General features: G+C 34.3%; 1 protein-coding gene and 1 long non-coding RNA gene across 5 annotated transcripts in view; one reads left to right on the forward strand and one right to left on the reverse strand.

Moving 5' to 3' along the window:
- Positions 1–19,050, reverse strand: part of PURG (purine rich element binding protein G) — a 35,991-nt gene extending 16,941 nt beyond the window's left edge. The window contains exons 1-2 of one of the 3 annotated variants that reach the window (XM_029935745.1): positions 18,187–19,050; positions 6,530–6,531 (exon numbers count right to left, since the gene is read on the reverse strand). In XM_029935745.1, coding sequence (XP_029791605.1) covers positions 6,530–6,531; positions 18,187–19,050 — 866 coding nt within the window. Of the gene's footprint in view, positions 1–6,529; positions 6,532–18,177 lie in introns of all 3 variants that reach the window. The other 2 variants (XM_029935737.1, XM_029935731.1) reach the window with 2 other exon arrangements.
- On the forward strand, positions 1,086–9,881 carry LOC115288432. 2 transcript variants are annotated; one of them, XR_003907003.1, is made up of 4 exons: positions 1,086–1,688; positions 5,212–5,302; positions 7,395–7,594; positions 9,476–9,881. It is a non-coding gene; the product is annotated as an uncharacterized LOC115288432 (long non-coding RNA). The 2 variants fall into 2 exon arrangements; XR_003907002.1 differs by lacking the exon at positions 9,476–9,881 and having other exon boundaries at positions 7,395–7,753.
- Positions 19,051–19,097: the final 47 nt, after the last annotated feature.

Here is a 19,097-nt window from a genome sequence, read left to right on the forward strand (position 1 = left end):
TTTTACATTTAATTTAATTAGCAGTTATGGAAAACGTCTTAGGACAAATAAATCGTTTGTATCAGTAGCTAATTGAATTTATCCATTAACGGCTCTTTGCAATGTATCTACTGAAAATTATTACAGCTTCTGATTTACCAACATAGTAACAGTAGAATCAGGTTCATTTCACTTGGGTAGGATATTGGTGAGATTCATAGTTGAGAACACCGATGGGTTTTTGTAAATCCAGGCATATGGAGAGAAAAGGAGTTTGTGAAGTTATTGTATGTACAAAAAGAGCGAAAAAAACTAAAGAGAGTTTGAATACCAAAGCCTAGAGCAGGAGCGCAAATACAGGATACAATGTTCACTACTTCTTGTGTTTCTCCACCTCTCCCCACCTCAGTTGCCCATGCATACACAGAAACCACATCAGTCTTTTATGATGAACCTGCATGGGGCTTCATAATCATCTCCAACCTAGAATTTAGGAAATCATTACCACTTGAATACAGTAGTCACATGAGATGAAACACAATCATTATTTTCATCCTAGGACATCAAAAGAGATTTGGAATGGAGAAGACAAAATTATTATTTAAAACCGAATTGTTGCTCTCTAAATCTGCATCAATGAAATATATTTTGAACATTATGACACTGTAGATAATTAAATAATATTCAAAGAATAAACTGTTAAAGGGAAAATAATATTTGGCATTTTATAATAGCTTCAAACGCACTTCTCATATATACCAACACACTGCCTGGCACACGGCAGATAATCAGATGGACATCTGCTGAATGAAAAATATGTCAGTTCAATTAGCTTCCAAAAGCTACTTTGACCCAAATAACTTTGGAAATGGCACACTTAAAGCTAATGGCAGTGGAATATTTTTCTTTTGTAAATTCTTGGATCTCTAGTCCCTAGCATAGCGCTTGGAACAAGGTACAACTCAACATCCATTGAGTGAATAGAACAGGATCAGTTGTCTATTTATTGAGCAAGGGTAAGAATATTTCTGAAGTAAAATTTAGGATGTGCAGGAAACAAAAGGTCCCATATTCTACTGTATCTTAACCTGTGAGTCAGTCCTTGACATAGTATTTCTTATCAGGTTTTAAAGTTATTGCTCTCATTCCTACTTGTCGCCATTTTGATTTGTCTGTGAAGTACTGTGATCTTGAAGCAAGGAGAGTTCAAAGGCAAAGCAGGAACAGGAACAGTGGTGATTAAGTGAAGAGAGATGATTTAAGTAATCAGCACAGTGCTAGGTGTGGAGGGGAATAGAAAGGAAGAAGAAACAGTCTCTGGTCTTAAACTTAACAAAAAAAGGGATTGGGCAAATCAGACAGAAGAATAGTGCTCTGAAATACTTCAGTGAAGCAACCATATCTAAGTATGAAGGATGCCAAGGAGGAATGAATGGCCAATAAATGTCAGATGAAACAAAGACGATGCAGAGAAAAATACGGAAAGGCCAAAGAAAGAAGTTGAAAGGCAACTGTAATCGAAGTTTCAATGACTGCAGGGATACAGAAATGGCAAGGTTCTTAGGGATCATCTGTTATGAGCCAGTTCCCACAAGTGAGGAGTAAATCAGCCGGGGCCCACAGAGGTTAAATGACTCTGCCGGGGCCAGCTACAGGGCGCAGAGCACGCTGACCTCGGTTCCACACTGCTGCACACCAGGAGGGAAAAGGTGAGAACTTAGGGTTCTTCAAATTCCATGAATGCTTGAAACCGTAGTCTGAGTAATACACAGTAAATTTGGGGGGGGGGGAGACATTATTAATTACTGCACAGATATAGTGAGTAATTTGACATTGACATTCATTTTATAGTTATTTTGTGATAAAAGCTTTGAAACTAATCATTTAGAATTAAGTTATTGAAAATCTAATGTAAGAATAAAATTCTGTGTTTAAGATTGAGTTTTTTTCATATGAACTATAAAATATTTCCATCAAATAAAACATAGATGTTACGTATTATTTCTGATGACAGAAGAAAATCACTTTAACAGAAGGTACTGCTTGAATCCCAGCTTGATATGTCATTAAATGTAATATTTGGGTCTTTTAAAAAAATAAGTCAAACAGTAAATGGTGATTAACGAACCAAATTGTATGTAATAAGTTAATGACTCAAAGAATTCCTTAAATAGGAGTAGAGTTTAATAATGCTTGGAGAACAATAATGCAAATTAGCTTTAGTTATTATAAATCCAATGGGCATTCTTTATTCTAAGTAAATTTAATATTATAATTGAGAAAGTATGTAAATAATTGTCAAAAAATGCTTACAACTTGGGGAATTTTCAAGCTGAAGTTTTTTACTATATTAGATACAGAGTCTTCCTGACAAAATATTAGTGCCTAGCTTATGTTAGAGACTTCAGAGGAGAGGTAAAGTTCTAGGCTGTTGGCAGTGTGCGCTTTGAGAATTGCATGGTATGAAATGAGTTTCTGTGATATTGGGGTGATAATGGCGAGCAATGAAGAAAAATCTTAAATAGTGACAGGGCACTGGAAAGGGCAGAGTAATTGCTCACTATGTTACTGAACCAGATGCATTACAACTCTTTCACTAAATATTTTCAACTCAAAAATTTTTCTTCATATTGAGAAAACATTTTAAATTTTATAGGGAGATCAAGGAAATAATGAGATTCAATTTTAAAGAATTTTCTTTGAAGTAAATATTATCAGTATGTTGAAGCAGATCATTAAAGAAATATCTGGGTGTACAAAAATTATGGATTTTTAAAAAATTGCCCTAAATAGCATTTGTCTGAAAAAATCATATACACTAATATTACGAATTGTTAAATTTGTAAAATGAAAAATGACTTGGTTATCATTATCCAAGAATCACTATCAACTGGTCTTTGTGTTAGTTCCAAGATAATTTAGGCCAAGAACAGGCTTATTTTTTCTATGTCAAAATCCAGCATAATACTCATAATTATAGCATTTCCATTTATTTACATGGATATTGCTAGTAGGATTTAAACTTTATTCATTTCTTTAGAAAATTTTAATAACAGAGGAAGATGAATTTTAGAAAAACTTGAAAAATAAAGAGTTTTAAGAATGTTTCTTGGGTTTGGGTTTTTCTTCCTGCCAATGATTCCGAAACTAGCATCTGAAACACTCCATGTGCAGAAAATGCATTTTTATTCATGCCTATTTCCTCCCAGGTTATATGTCTAATGAAGCAGCTTAAAGGTAAAGTTTCATATTGTACTCAACAAAGATTTTGAAAGCATTTAGTAAACATTAACTCTGCTAAATTCCAGAAAAATTTCTAATTAACTTCGTAAGTAATGAAAAAATCCTAGAACGGACATAGGAAAAATCTACAGAAAAAATCCATGATTTAATTGCCTTGGTAATTCTAACCTCAAAACTTCAACTAACGAACAAACACACAAAAACAATCCCTCTGGACTCTCCTAGGTCTCATGAGGAATAAAGGTTACCTTTACTTGCCACTCAGAGGAAAGTTTCCAGGTCCAAATATATTTTATTTGCAGCCACTCAAAGATTCTAAGGATTGCTTAATTAATATAAGCACAATTGCTTTGCAACTGTAAACCTTTTTACATGTGAGAATTATAACAACACAGGATATAAGGATTATACTTGGAGAGCTAAGTAGCAATAATCAATAGCAATAAACCCACTATTGTTGGGAGAAGAGTTAAGCAAGTTACCTTGCTTATTTAAAAAAAAAGATTGAGAAGAAAGTACCCGGCTGGTTGCCAGGGGATGGGGTGGAGGAATAGACAGTCTTTCAACGGGCTTAGAGTTGCAGTTTTGCAAGAAGAAAAGTTCTGGACATTGGTGGTACCACAAGGTGAATGTACTTAGCCCTAATGAGCTGCATATTAGAAATGGTTAAGATAGTAAATTTTGTTATGTGCTTTTTAAACCACAATTAAAAAAAAACTCAACTAGACCAGAAGAGTGAGTTAGATTGATTAAGGATATTTTTTTGTACACCCAATAAATTTTAAGTTTATACTTAAAAAAGAAAATTGGGAAGTCATTTGAGACTTAGAGGGTTAGCTAGTAAAAAGGTGAAAGACAAATCACCTATGAACTTAACTCAGGCTAGAAAGAATATTTCTGTCTTGACATCTGGGGAATATGCAACCAGTGGTTACATGTCAAGTAGTTTGAAACTGAACATTGGAGGTGGGGGAGAAACTAGCATTCCCAGCGATCACTGCCCAGAAAGCTAGACAAAATGATAGTATGACATTCTAGATTAAATACTTGGGTTTATGTATGTAGCCTCTCTGCATTTAAAGTGAGCTTTAGATAGTACTAGTTAACAGGATAGCCAAAAAACCATTTTGGCTAACTGTATTAAAACCTAAACAACTCCAGTTGGAAAGATGATATGGAATAAAGAATGCTAGTCTAAGGCCATAACAAAGAATAGCTCCCACAACATTCAGAAAGAGCAAGATAAAAAAGCCGGTTTCTGAACCTCACTCTGGACCAACCAAATCAGAATCTCTGGGGGTAGGGACCAGAACCTACAATTTTTAATATGCTTTGGAAACGAACGTTTGAGAATGACTGGACTAAATATTAAGGGGAGAAACTTCTGTCATTTTAATGGAGGTTAGAGGCAAATAAGAGTTTAATGTTTAGGGATATTCTTGCTGACACCATCATGGCCATGGTTCTTTGGGTTCCTGAGAGGTACACTGGAGAGTCTCTACTGTTTTAAAGGAGGGATTATTGGATTAAACAATCTCTTTGAAATATTAGAAGAGATATTCTTGAGTGAGTCAAATGGCAGTCTGATCTGCAAGAACCAGCTGTCTGGCTAACCTTGAAATTTTCAGAGCTATAATCAGAACTTTTATAGCTCTAAAGCAGGGATGACAAATAGCAAATATTTGGCATGAACGCTGTTCATCTCTCTTTTCCTATAGATGCAGATATCACATTCTCAACATAGCACTTTAGGGCAGCCGATCAATTGTAGTAACAAAAAAGATGCAGCCAATTTGCTGGAACTTCTCTGGGGGCATGGAGCGGGTGGAAGGGGAAGACTGGGCTGTCTTTAAAATTTTAGACACACACACACACATGTGTAATATTCGTGCAGAGTAAAAATTTACTTAGCTAAATATTTAGAAACGTGTAATAGTTTATAGACTTTGCTGTAATGCATTTTGACTTACTCAGATCTCTCTCTAAAAGATATTTGTCCACTGAAATTTGGAAATGTTACAGTGTCATGAGAAAGCACAAGATGCCTGGAAGAAGTGACAAGAAAAAATGGACCTCACAAGTGAGAACCAAGTTTCATATTGGTTCATCCCATATCCCTGAATTTAGGTATTATTGCACAGGTGCCCTTTTGCCCTAAACAAAGCCTTGAAACTCTCCAGGAGAGAAACACATATATGATTTGCAGCATTAATCAACTTACTTGGAATCTTGTTCTGTAATACAGAAAACTGAAGAGGAAATAGCGAATTATGTTGTTTTTTTTTCATTTTAAATTAGTAGTGCAAGAAAAAATAGAGAATTAAAATATTATTTTGTTGCTTCAATCTTTAAACAGAATTTAATCTAGACTTTTATGAAGAAAAACCTCATAATATGCAATAATTTGGGTATCCAATTTACTGTACCATCACTTATGTCTTCCCAAATAAACCTGTAGTAGGTACTTTTGAAATAGCAACATAAGTACTGAGTTCATTCCTTCATATGGTTGTTTCTGAAGAAAAAAAAGATGGAAAGTAAAATATTTCTTATGAAAATCATAAAAGCTAGACTTAATTTTTCAGGGCAAATCTCATGAAACCTATCTTAACTAATTTAATTAGTACAGCTCATGAAAATTTGAAAATGCCTCTTAGGTTGTTTTGCAATAACAAGGGGTAGGAGGAAATCATTTTTTTCTTAATGTGTTTTCAGAATAATACTAGAAAAATTGAAATCACACTTCTTTACCCAACATGATAAACTAACAGAAGACCTGAATACAAAAGTTCCAAGTATTCCCAAGAAATACTCTCAGAGTTGAAAAAAATCTTCAAGATAATAACAGTTCATTTTTTCTTGATTTATTAATTCCCTTTATGCATCCTAAATTAAGTGCATGTCTATTCTATACCTTAAATAATTTCAGCAACCAAGAAGAAGCACTACTTCTTAAAGTTGGCCTTCCTGGCAAGCTGAAATTTTCTATAAATCTCTATTCTGTCTGAAGCTGATTCAAATGATAAGATGTAAATTTTTTAAATCAAAAATTTAAATTGTAGCTATAATACAAACAGGACACAGAATTAAAAAAAAACATTACACAGCCTATAATAATCCTTTTGACTTGGTGACTATCTCTGTTATTTTCATCTTTTTCACAATTAGGAATTCATTCATTGTTCTGGAGTACAAATCTTTGAAGGGGTAGTAGCTGGAAAGAGAAGTTAATGAACTTGCAGAACTGCCAGCTGTCTATATATGAATGATTTGGTATTTCTGACAAAGTGTAACTCACTAGAATGACAGCTATTAAGGTTATGTCATAGATATTAATTATATAGACTTATATAAAATACTGTTTTATTAATTTTGATCAATACATTAATTATAGAATGTTCACAGGTTAGCAAACATAAATTATTTTTAAGTATGTTGGTCATGTTTTCAAATCTCTTCAATGAGCATCCAGGAGAAGTTTCTCTAATTTAAATCAATGGGTCCCACTAAAAGTACCATAAATGCATTACAGTATGTATCTATAGTGCCTCTATCATACACATATAGACATAGGAAGATGATGAAAATATATGCTTTTAAAAGAAATTAGTATATTTCTTATTTATGTATCTTAAGAGACAATCAGCATTTGAAGCTTCAGCCTCTTTTTCTGTTTTTTGCTTATTTTAGTAATTATGAACCATTTGAGCTACATGACATATGTCACAAAAGGTAAAGTTGAGCGACTAAACTAAGGTCCCTTCAAACTCAAATATTTAATGTTCTCTAACACTTGCATTAATAACTGTTGAGTATAGAAATTAATATTTACTTTCCATTACTAAGATTTATATACCAGTTATTTGATAAATTAAAAATATGGTATTAAAAAATAAATTTGAATGCTAAACTTTTCATACAAGAATTCATAATTGTTCATTCCTATCAGAGTTATCTCAAGATAGTTGTCAAAAAATCAGAAGAAATGTTATTAAATGTCATGAAAGAATAAAAAGAGAAGAAAATGATTTTTACCTAAAGTCTAGTCAATTGATAAAAAATATCATTTTAGATTTGTAAATTCTCAAGGCAGAATGAATAGCACTGAGTCTTCTTTCTATCAGGATGCTATGGTTGTTTTGACCACATTTCTCCTTCCCTGTCTTTTGTAGCTAAGGTAAGATCACATCAACCTGCAGTTCTTAAAGTGTGGTCCCCATGGCAGCAGCCGCAAGCTCACCTGGGAATTCGTCAGAAATGCAAATGTTTGGGCCTCTCCTCACCTTCACCAGGCCTACGGAATAAACCCAGGAGGCAGGGCCAGCAAACTGTGTTTTAACAAGCCCTCTGGCCTGGAGTAACAAAGAAAAGTGTATGTCTATAAATGGGGTGGTCAGTTCCATTTTTTTCTGCTGGAGATCAGGAAAAGAAGAGATTTGGTAATGAAATATGAAAAACAGTGGAATGATCTAGGAAGACTAAGATGGTAAAAAGTTGCAGAAAACAATAAACTTTTCACTGATATTGACAAGACTTATTTCCAAATCAATTCAACATGATCAGTTGATTTTGGGTCATGAAAATGAAATTGTAGACTCACAGTTAATAGTAATTTGTCTTCTCTCTGCACTTAAGGGTTAAATTGGGATGATCCATCTATATTATCATCTGCTCTCTTTTCAAAATTACTGACATTTATTTAAAATGGTTGAGATTAGAAATTCAATCCATAAACTAAAGATCAATCAAGTTGTATTTAATAGCACTGAACTTTAAAAAACTAGATGAACACTTATATAAGGAGTGTCTCTTGGTGGTACTAGCCCCATATATAGGGATTAGTTTGGGATAAAATAATTCCCAGTAATCTGAGGCAGATTTAGCAGTGGTGTATGGGGGTATATTGTGCTATGTTAGTCAGGGGTTTAAATTTTGGAGTAAGTCTTAAAGATATTTTGGCTTAATTTAATGAACACAATCTTTGGCTTGGTGTCAATTTGGGTTCAAATATATTAGTTCTGAAATACTGAAGCAGTTTTGAAAATCTCTGGAAAATCATATTAAAATGGTGGTGATAAAAATGGTGACAATAGGGTTGCTATAAGTAGAATAGTTATAGGGGGTTCAGCAATGTCTAATATATGGTAGGTATTCAATAAGTAATAGTTAATACTAATAAGATTGACTCGGTTACTAACGTCTCTTTAAAAATGGTCATGGTGCAATTTTCTTAGAGGCTACATTCGTTTCTGAAATTACTTGTCAATCATGCTAGTCAAAGTATTTTCTTTAGATCAGTGTATATGGGAAAAGTTGGAATAACTGAACTTTCAGTCCATATCTTCCCAAGAGAAATGTTTCTATTCATACAAAATTCCTGTACAGATAAACGGTATTAGTGTTGATATTAGTAAAGTAGCAGTTCTTTCTGAATCTATAGCTCTAGTTTATAAGACATTTTTTAAGTCTGTCTTTATTGTGTTTCAATTGTCATCTAAACAAATAAATAGGATAGAATGGAGCCATGGTGATATTGGGAGAAATTACTGTTCTTACCAACATCCAACAGGGTATAGTGTATGAAAGGGGGTAAAAGAACGGAAGAAATTTTAGAATTCTATTTTTACATATGATTTTAGCATGGTTTAACCTTTCTGGAGAACAGCAATAGATAAAATTCCATAATAAATTCAACTGAACTTTCCAACTATTTTGTCCTATTGAAATTCTAGACTGTCAATCATTGGTATAAACCACATTGCTAGTCAGAAAGACCTAGAAAAAATTATAGCAGTTTCTGAAGCTAATTAGCAAATGATAAGGAATTTTTTTTTATATCTGGGTGTCTTGTACATATCCTTATCCTTGTCTTTAAATTATCTTTAGATATTTTTAATGTTTATTTATTTTTGAGAGCGAGAGAGAGGGCACAAGCAGTGGAGGGACAGAGAGGGAGACACAGAATTTGAAACAGGTTCCAGGTTTTGAGCTGTCAGCAAGATCACGAACCACAAGATCATGACCTGAGCCAAAGTCGGACACTTAACTGACCGAGCCAACCAGGCACCCCCTAAATTATTATCTTAACGGTTCTGTTGTTTTATTTTGTGGGTAGTTTTGGCACTTATGTGTTCTTTTGGTTAAGTTGGTCAGAATGTTTGAAAGGGAAGCTAAGGACAATTTCTACCAAGTGGCAAGGGCAAATAACTGCCAACTGAACTGTTCTCTCATATTCCACTTTGGTTTCAAACAGCGCTGAAGAAGAAACAACGAGGAACCAAAAATGTATCTGCTATTTTGAGAAGAGAGAAGAGAAAAAAATTTCTAACAACAGGCAATTCACTCTCAATAGAATTTGTTGCAAACTGACCAACAAGATTGCTATTGCAAAACCACCACCAGGCTTAAAGGCTGCTTTATTTCACAGACTATTTCTGCAATGGAATTTTATGCTTAGAGATTTTTGAAATCAATAAGATACACATGTGCATACACACTTCAAAATACACTTTGGTAACTCTTAAGCATGGTCTCTGATAAACATATGGGGACCAAAAGAAGAGGTCTAGGGAGAAGGTGTCACTCTTTTCCATTTGATCTATTGACAGTGGTGGCGGCACACTATATACTGGAGGATTTGGGCGCCTAAATAAAGCATCTGGGACAAAACCCCTTGCGTGTTCTTCTCTTTCCCTTCAATCATCAACCTTGGTGGTTTCTCGAGGCTAAGAACAAAACAAACAAACTCATTTTGATGTTTTATCTTTTCACACTCTAGTAGTTATGGGTGCTCTAAAGTAGAACCATATAGTTCACAGTTCAGTGCTCTTCCTGATTTCCTTTGTTAACCATCATTATTTGTGACATAATATGTTCAGCAGACCAAGGAAATAGAGGTCAAAGGTAGTACTTGATTCTCAGGGGCCCCTGAAATGATAGCGGTGTAATATTTAGCAATGTAATTTAAGGTTATTTCAGGTATGATGGCATTTCAGGGTGCGATGTTAATTTTTAAAGTTCTTTTGCCATGCACAATATAAGAAATGATTACAGAATGTGTAGAAAGCAGTGATGTTTCTAAAGAATAAGACCTCCCATAGATAATAAAAGTACTTCTATAAAAAATTAAAGCACAGGATAGTTGTATAGTTAGTGTAAAACAGTTTGATCTTAAGAACTAGAAACAAAATTTCATGTTGTGTGGCTGAAGAGATACATACATGTGATAAAACTGCCACTTCTTCATGGTCTTTTGGGTATCATCACAGATTGCTGCGTTATTTTGTTGTTTTTAGTATAAAGAGAGATTGTCTTACACTTTCCAATTCTGGTATTGTTTCTTCTTTCACACTCCATTGTTACTGAATATTAGAAGTTTAGAGTAGGAGGGAACCTTAGCTTCTAGCATGATCTTGTTCATTTTTCATAAAACGAAGTTATTGTACTGAAGTTAAATGGTTTACTGAGAGTCAGGCCTTACACTGGAAAAATTAGGTCTTATTATTTCTCAAATGATATTTTAAAGGTTAAATAAATAGGGATTTGGTTTTGAGAGGTCTTATTTCTTCTGTTTTGTGATACTGACTTCTTTTGTTATAGGCAAACAAAATAGTAAGCCACTACTTTTCTCTTTTACTTGTGTATTTGCTACCTCTAGGCAACAGCCTCATCAAATCCACAACAAATAAAAAAATCTTGAAGAGTATGTGTTATACTATGCCAAGAAAAATAAGACACTAAAGATTTATGAATATAGGTATCTCACAAGAAATTCTGTCTTTAATCTGATCAAATAGATTCATACCACCATTTTGATAAAGACAAAAGCCCACAAAACAATTTTTCTCCTAATCTTACACTTGGGAGCAGGTCTAAGTGTTAACCAGTATGAACATTTTTCTTAAGGATTACTTTCCCTTTTATTTACCCCTGTGATTTCCTGGAAACTAATGAACATTCGAATAGAGTAACACATAAATTAAGTCTACAAGGGGGGGGATGAGAGGGCAGACAATGCCTATTCAATCTTAGAAATAAGTCAACAACAGAAAAGAAGAAACTGTATATTTCATTAATAAGTATTTTCTTTATATTCACATCACAAATTGACTTCACTGTAGCAGCACTAATTTCATTATGAATACGTTTTTATTTACTGGTAGATGTCACTGGCCTCAGTAAGACATTTTCTCCCAAAGAATATCTGAAAGAAGGTAAAGTTTGGAAAACATAATTTACCTGAAAGTGCCAACATGGGAAACTCCTTGATTAAGGATGGGAAATTCCTAATTTTTAAGAACTCATTCCTGCAGGAGAATTTACCTCCTTTTTGGCCCCTCTCTTTAAATAAGAAGCAATAAATAGGAACCATTTTAAGCTTGAACAAGTAAGTACCTGGAGATTTTTACCAATGTTATAGAATCTGCAAAGGATGATGAGTTGTTCATCATTAAAATAAACTTTTTTATTCTTTAAAAATATATATTTAAGAGGGTCCTGTTTCTAACAACTCTCTCATTTTGCAAACAGGAAATTATGCCATCAGTTATGGAGATATCTTTCTAATGTTTAAGTCAGTGCTTGAATTTCTTAAACCTGTTAATATTTTCATAAAATTTACAGGTGTCAATCCATTAAAAAATTCCTCCTCAACCCTCATATTCTTTAAGGTATTTCTAACAGTACTGGGTCTTTTCCGCTGGTTGATTTAATTTATAACTAGGTAATATCCTTCAAGGTTCTAGGATGGGACTTTCAATTTTTTGAATGATTTTTTCTTGGTGGTTATTAGAAAGGTGACTTTAAAAATACCTGTTTGATCTGAATGAAAAGAGAATTATGATTTTGGAGGGAGGGGTAGGAAAAACTGTTAATGTATAATGCTAACTTTATTTTTAAACAATTTATTGTTTAATACTATTCCAGCAGAGAACGGAGATGGTTTAGTTGTATTTGTAACCTCATAGCCCCAAAGTTTTTACTCTCTCCCCACATCATCATAGTACCGCTTCTGGTCCCAAAGACATAGGACGGACTCTGAGCTTTTCAGTAGGGAATCCATGCCTTAAACAATCAGGACTAGTGTTAGCCCTTTGTGTAGTACTGGATTTGACTAGGTTGCTAACTGAACTATTCATTAATAGCCTCATCATAATAAAGATGAAAGCTCATGCTAACAAATCAAAAGATTTCAACAGTCATAACACAACCTTTCACTATAGTTCCATTACTCATCTGCTCTCATAATGGCAAGGTCTTTGGATAACAATAAGATATTAACAGAATTAGTAAAACTTGGTGATAATTTGTTAAAGCTTTATATAGGGGTGTTTTCACTGGAGAACATAGTTAACCTAAAATAACACTTGGTAAAATAGTTTAATATCCTGCCAATCTTGAACGGTATTACTTTAGGAAAAAGACCAATACTCTCTTGAGGGAAGCGGGGAGGACAGGAAGGTGGTTAGGGGTAGGGAAGGGAAATTAAATATTTATACATTTTAAATTAATATATATACATATTTGCATTTTAAGTTAATATTCATGGGATTCTTTCAAAATTTCCTTGAGATTCTCTTGGTATAATATCATAATTCAAATTAAGTGTTATGTTACCTAGTACAAGTATGGTAACTAAGTAAAAAGGAAAAATTAGTTTAAAATGACAGATCTAAAACTGATACTACTAGGACATATACACAGCACAGTGTATACATTTTCATTTGTATGTTTATAAAGAATATATGTATAGACACATACGTTTGTATATTCAGAGTACCTCTAGAAGGATACACAAGAAATTGGCAACACTGGTTGTTACCTTTCACTGTCTACCTAACTGAAGTACTTAAATTTTGTACCATATATGTTTTCCCTATTCAAAAATATTGATTAAAAACTCACTACTAAAATAAATTCAATTTTAAAAAACCTGTCAAATTAAGAAAAAAAGACTTTTTTTTTACATTATAGAAGAAAATATACTAGTACATATATTGTTTTTCCAAGATCCATCTACATAAGTTTTGGTATCTTTACTTTGTGACAGTAAGTGTGACTCAACTTTCACATGACCTTAAGCTGGGAAACACACATTTTCCCTGTACCTCTTTGCTACAGCACTGGGGACTACGGACTGTCTCAACAGCATACTAATCCTTATTCTCTTCCTCTGATGGGTTAGCCACTAGCCACCAGTTACCAGTGAAACTCAAGAAATTTTAAGGAAACATCAGAAGGACTGTAAGAATCTTATTTGGCAGTGATAAATATTATACCTGTGTTATTCTGTTGGCACAGAATCAATTTTAACTTCTCTGTGTGGTTTACTTTAGATTTCATCCTGCCAAAGATGTTTGGTGTTTTAGTAAACACAGACTTCAAACTATGTGGTGACTAAGCAAAGCCCTTACATAAAGCTTGGAATAGGATTTTATAAATAGTTCCAATGAAAGACATTTTGAAATAAGCAGGGGAAAAAAACCTCATGCTTATAAAAATTATTTTCAGAACACCACTTAAAAATTCAAATTAAGTCCTAATCACTTAGATATTAAAGTAAACCATAAAACAAAATCTAAAGGAATGATAGTACATACACCAGCTTTCAATGGTAGCTGCTTAGTAAAAATGAGTGTCTGAGGTGTATTCCAATTTCATCCTCTTCAAATTGTGCAGCTCAGATAAATGTTTATTTTACTGAAAATATTTGCAAAATTACAATATAAATACATGAATATATTAAGATAGGATGACTATATATAATGTATTCTTATCCATATATATAAAATGAATGCAGTAAATATAGCATATTCTTGATGAATTGTTAGTACACAGTGTTTCTTAGTAAAGTACATACAACCTATTATTAAGCAACAATTATCTAGTTTTCAAACGTACATCTCAGGAAGTTTTTAGGATGAAAGGATACACTAAATCTCCCAATACCCTTTTTGGTTGGTGAAAGTTAGTTCTGCAAATTTTGAAATAATACTGTATTTATTTTAGCAATGGTTCTGAGGCTCTTTGCATTTTCTTAATGTGAACCTTTTGTTCTTTAGTCTGGGTGTTTTCTTAATGACACTGTATCAGCCAACCATACCTTTAATTCTTATACAGTATCATGTGCTGTCTTTTCATTAGTTGTTTTAACACACATCAACAATGAAACAGAATTACTAAATTTTTTTTTTTGTGCACAAATTCCCAAAATTAACTTTCAGGGTATTAAGGGGAGTCTCAAGTAGATATAGTCTCAACTGTAATACTAATCTGGGCTAGAAGCAGCTTTTTACTGATTTTAGTTCTTAAGAATACAAGTATGAACACTACTTTAAAAGTGTTTGTTAAATGTATTGGGAGTTGTTTCAAAAGTATCTTCTACCCTTCTCTGTTACACTGATTTAATGGAAACTTGTTATTATAGCAGTTCCGACACAAACATCTGCATGCAAGTCACCCTACAGAGTCTAACTACGTAGTTATTGAAACACATCCCACCTGTCAAGTGGCATAAATGTACATCTTCTATATACAAAAGGTAAAGTGCATTAATAAATTAGTGAACTGACAGATTGTCTGCCTGGACCATATAGCTTTCAAATAGACAAATGTGAAATTCTCCCATTAGAACCAATTATTTCAAGAGGTTCCAATTAGCTTTTCCACCCTGTCGTTTACTTTTTGGCCATGCTCTTTAGTGCAAATAAGCTTATGTTTGACTCAAGTTTAAGGGACATGGCAGTTTGGGGCTTTAACAAGGAAAATTATAAAATGTGGCAGAACTTTTAATACTTTTATAATACATTGCATCTTTTGCATATAAGCAACAGATTCGTGTTGCTTTCAATTGCTAGGAGCACACTGCCAACGATTATGAGGAACCCGTTTCCAAATTTCATACTATTAGCTTATATTATTACAGTTTTGAGTCTATACCACATTATGCTTGGGTTATTATGTGCAAACATCATCAGTGTTTTAGAATTATACAATGAACTAGTAATTTTGGTTACTAACTTGAATGTTCATTTTTGACTTCTAACATCCAGTTGCCTTAAGAGTTTAATGTCTTCAAGGCAGGGATCCTATCATTTTGAAGAATACCATGTACACTTGCAGCTCCATTTATGTTACAAATGACAATAAATAAAATGTATATTGCACAGATAAAAATAGTAGCTTATTTTATAAGATACATGGCAATACATGTCCTAATACCAGAGTTTTGAACTGGATCATATTTGAGTATGGCTGATGAATAATTGGGAATTTTAAGTATCAAAAAATCATAACATCATTTCATTTTTCAATGAATACATATAAAAAAATGAAACAAAAGGACTGGCAGAAGGCATAGTGATTCTAAAGTATATTCAATTGCCGGTATATACGTGTCTACCAATCTATAGCTTTGAGATGGTAATGACTCTGGAGTACACATACAATGTAGAAGATTTGGCTACTTAACTAATTCTTTACTTAAACAATTAATGCAAAATTAATATTTATATACAATGAATTAGAGATATTTAAGTCTGACATGTATTGTGTATATGTGTATACACACACACGTATGTATGTATATAGACACACACTCTCAAATCTTATCAGACTAAGAACCAAGAAAGAAATCATTTAGACTTAATGGATATAAATATCTTAGGAGGGAAGGTTTTTAAGAGAGAGTATACAGTCATAGCAATAGTGATAGGAACACTCGAATACTGGAACATTCATAGCTCCAGTTTGCCAAAATCTGACAGGTTGATAATTATTAGTAGGCACTATGATGGGCAGCAATAACAATCAGTAGTACAGTAATTCAAGTGCACATCACTCCTTCATATACCAAAAACTACTTTTTATCAAGTCTACAATAGTTATTTTACAGTTAGGACTGTTTAAAGATCCTTGCTACTTTGCGAGTCTCAACACCCACCATGTGCTATTAACTCTAGTATTTCCAACTATCTTCCAACCTTCAATTGTTCCATAGTAATCTAGATGGTCCACAATTATAATGAACCAATGAGATTCCTTCATACTACTTGAGGAAACATGAAATACAATCTGAAAACCAAAACCAGCATATAGGTCTGGGTTACTGATTGCTTGTTTTTAAATACGATAAGCCAGTAATATTACTTTCTTAATTCATAATGTTTTCTTAGTGATCTACTTAAATGTATTTGGGGACAAATTTCTGAAGGAAAAACATTATTAAAATAATTTTGAACTGCTTATGGTATATAAAAGGAGAGCTACATTCTGATCTCAATCCATGCAGCCAGCTCTCATCAATGAGAGCTATATTTGGGGGTTGAAATCAGTGTCTGGCTCTTAAACATGATTATATGGACTTATTGTGTGGGAGGTGAATAAAGCCAAGATAAAAGACAATAATTTCAATCAGAATAAAATGCAGCTCAACAGATAAAAATTCTAGTCAGTTAATACAGGGTGGGTTGGTACACATATACAGTATATCCACTTGTTTAAAAATTGCTTAGGTGTTGTAAAATTGCTGTGGCACTTCCTGGAAAGTAATTTTTAATACAGGTAACTGGGTGAGTCTAGTGTAAAGTAAACCTTTTTAAATATCATAAAGAGCACCTTGGAAAATGCTTGAATTTTCCTTTCAAATATGTTTATAACCAATCTAAAATATTTTCCCAGACTGAAAGTTTATATTCCAAATGCTTTTTAGAAAAAAAGTTGTTCGCTTTTTTTCTTCTTTTGGAATTAAAATACCTGTAAAAGCCAGGTTTATATTGGAAGTGTTGACACGATTTTAAGGGTAGCAATTGCAAAAGTGCTACTAAAATGTATTATTACAGATGTATTTTTGTATCAGTGAACTGGTGCACCAACCCCTCTGAAATAGTGCTAAAGAAGAAGCATAAAATAGAACACCTTGAGTCCACGATATATTTTGGGGGAAAAAAACCTCTCACAATCTCCAAATTAGCATGAAAGGCTAAAACAGCAAGATTTCCATAGCAAAGCCATAGGATGAAGCCTCCCACTCAACAGTGACATAAAAATAATTCCTAAAACTCTGGAAAGTCAATAAAAATATATGGTACAGTAAGTAGAGGTAAAGATAGGATTATAACTAGTTTGGAATAACCAATTAAAACTCTCCCACGGCTTTGATATGGCAACTATAAACTGCAGGGTTACCACAAAATTTGAAATTATAGAATACTGTAGTGGCTGTGAGATTTGACTCTTGAATGGTATGGTTTAATATTGTTATCCAGTGAACTGATATATTTCTACATGTACTTTTATAAATAAATTTATTGGTACTATACTTGAGGTCAATTTCTGTTTCTGTGGTAAATGCCCTACAGGTAAGCTTAGCAGCTTTTAATGAAGTAGGGATGGAATACTTTTTTGGGGAACTTGTTAAATAGAAATCCATACTTCCATATTAAGTATATGTATCTTTTTTCAGGATTATGTCATAGTGCAATGTAAATCTTAGTTATGGTATTTAGAAGGTCAGAATGTCACATTTTGTGCTGATTTGCATACTTCAATGGTCTGGAGCAGTTGAAGCAGCTAAACTATTTAGCTCTGGGAAGGTCAGAATTCCCATAAGAATTATAATGTTCTACGTATAACACGAGAATCAGACTCCTTGAAGTATAAACTACCAGAGGTATTACTAATAACAAAGGGCCAAAAAAGAGGAAAAACTTCTTCAAATGATTATGGATCAGTACTTTTAGCCAATTTTATGATTTTAAATTTTGCCTGATGGAGTTCAATTTCACTCTAGTCGAGGCATTCTTGTTCTTCACCACTGGCCCTTCTGCCATCCATTCTCTTTTCTTTATGGCTGTTGCAAATTTTCCTCATCTCTTCTTCATACTTGATAAAATTCTCCCCAAACCTTGTCCAAGCTTTGAATGGAACAGTAATAGTATTACGGTAAGGTGGCCTCACCTCACTTACCTTCAGGAAAATTCCATATTTATTAGAGCCCACATCAAAGTAGAACCTTTTATTGTCCACTCTGAAAGAAGTCCCCTCTGGGAGTTCAAGTGGGTCATCATCTCCACCTCTTCGTTCTTCTATGTCCCCTTCGCCATAGTCTTCAATCAGCTGAACCAAGGCATCACGAAACTCGATCATTCCTTGTGCTGGGAGCACAATAGTCTGTTCTTGGCCCAAACTGTGACCAAAATAACCTATCATGCCAGTCCCCCGCATCATGGTTTGTCTAATTCTTAGGAAGCGACCCCGCTGATTTTCCTTTAGGTCTAGATAATATTTTCTATTGTCCCTCTCTATGTAGTCTGTTTTGAGGACACTATGAGGGTGCTCTTCGGACCCTACAGAGACTGGTGGGGAGGGTGCCGAGTGCTTCTGTCTCCTCCTGGACACTTGCTCTTTGCCGTGGCCATGCTCCTGTCGGTGGCCTTTCAGGCCCAGGTGGGCGTAATGCTCGATGAAGTCCCCTAGACAGTCCTTCAGCTCCGCTGCCACAGACAGGGACAGAGTCAGTTTACTCTTTCTGATATTGTCCTGCCGGCCTCTCCCTATCCAGACTTCAGCTATCTTTAGGAACCGGCCCCGGGAGCTTTGCTTCACGTCTAGGTAAAACCTTTTTTTCTGGATGTCCACTCGTTTGGAGGCCAGCTCCTGGATTTCGGCTGCACCCCCAGCCTGATTAGGGGTGGCTGAGGCCGCGTAGTGGGGGTAGTGGGAGTGCTGGGCCTGGGGATAGAGTCTACTCTTGCTTAGGCCAGAGCCCCCTACATTCTTGCCGCCGCGGCCGCGGCCGCCGCCGCCTCCCCTTCGCCTGGCTCTTTCCATCTTCAGCTGCAAGTGACAAACAGACACACGGGGTGGGGTGGGGGAGG

Source organism: Suricata suricatta, chromosome 1, assembly GCF_006229205.1.
Source record: "Suricata suricatta isolate VVHF042 chromosome 1, meerkat_22Aug2017_6uvM2_HiC, whole genome shotgun sequence".
Classification (NCBI taxonomy): Eukaryota; Metazoa; Chordata; class Mammalia; order Carnivora; family Herpestidae; genus Suricata; species Suricata suricatta.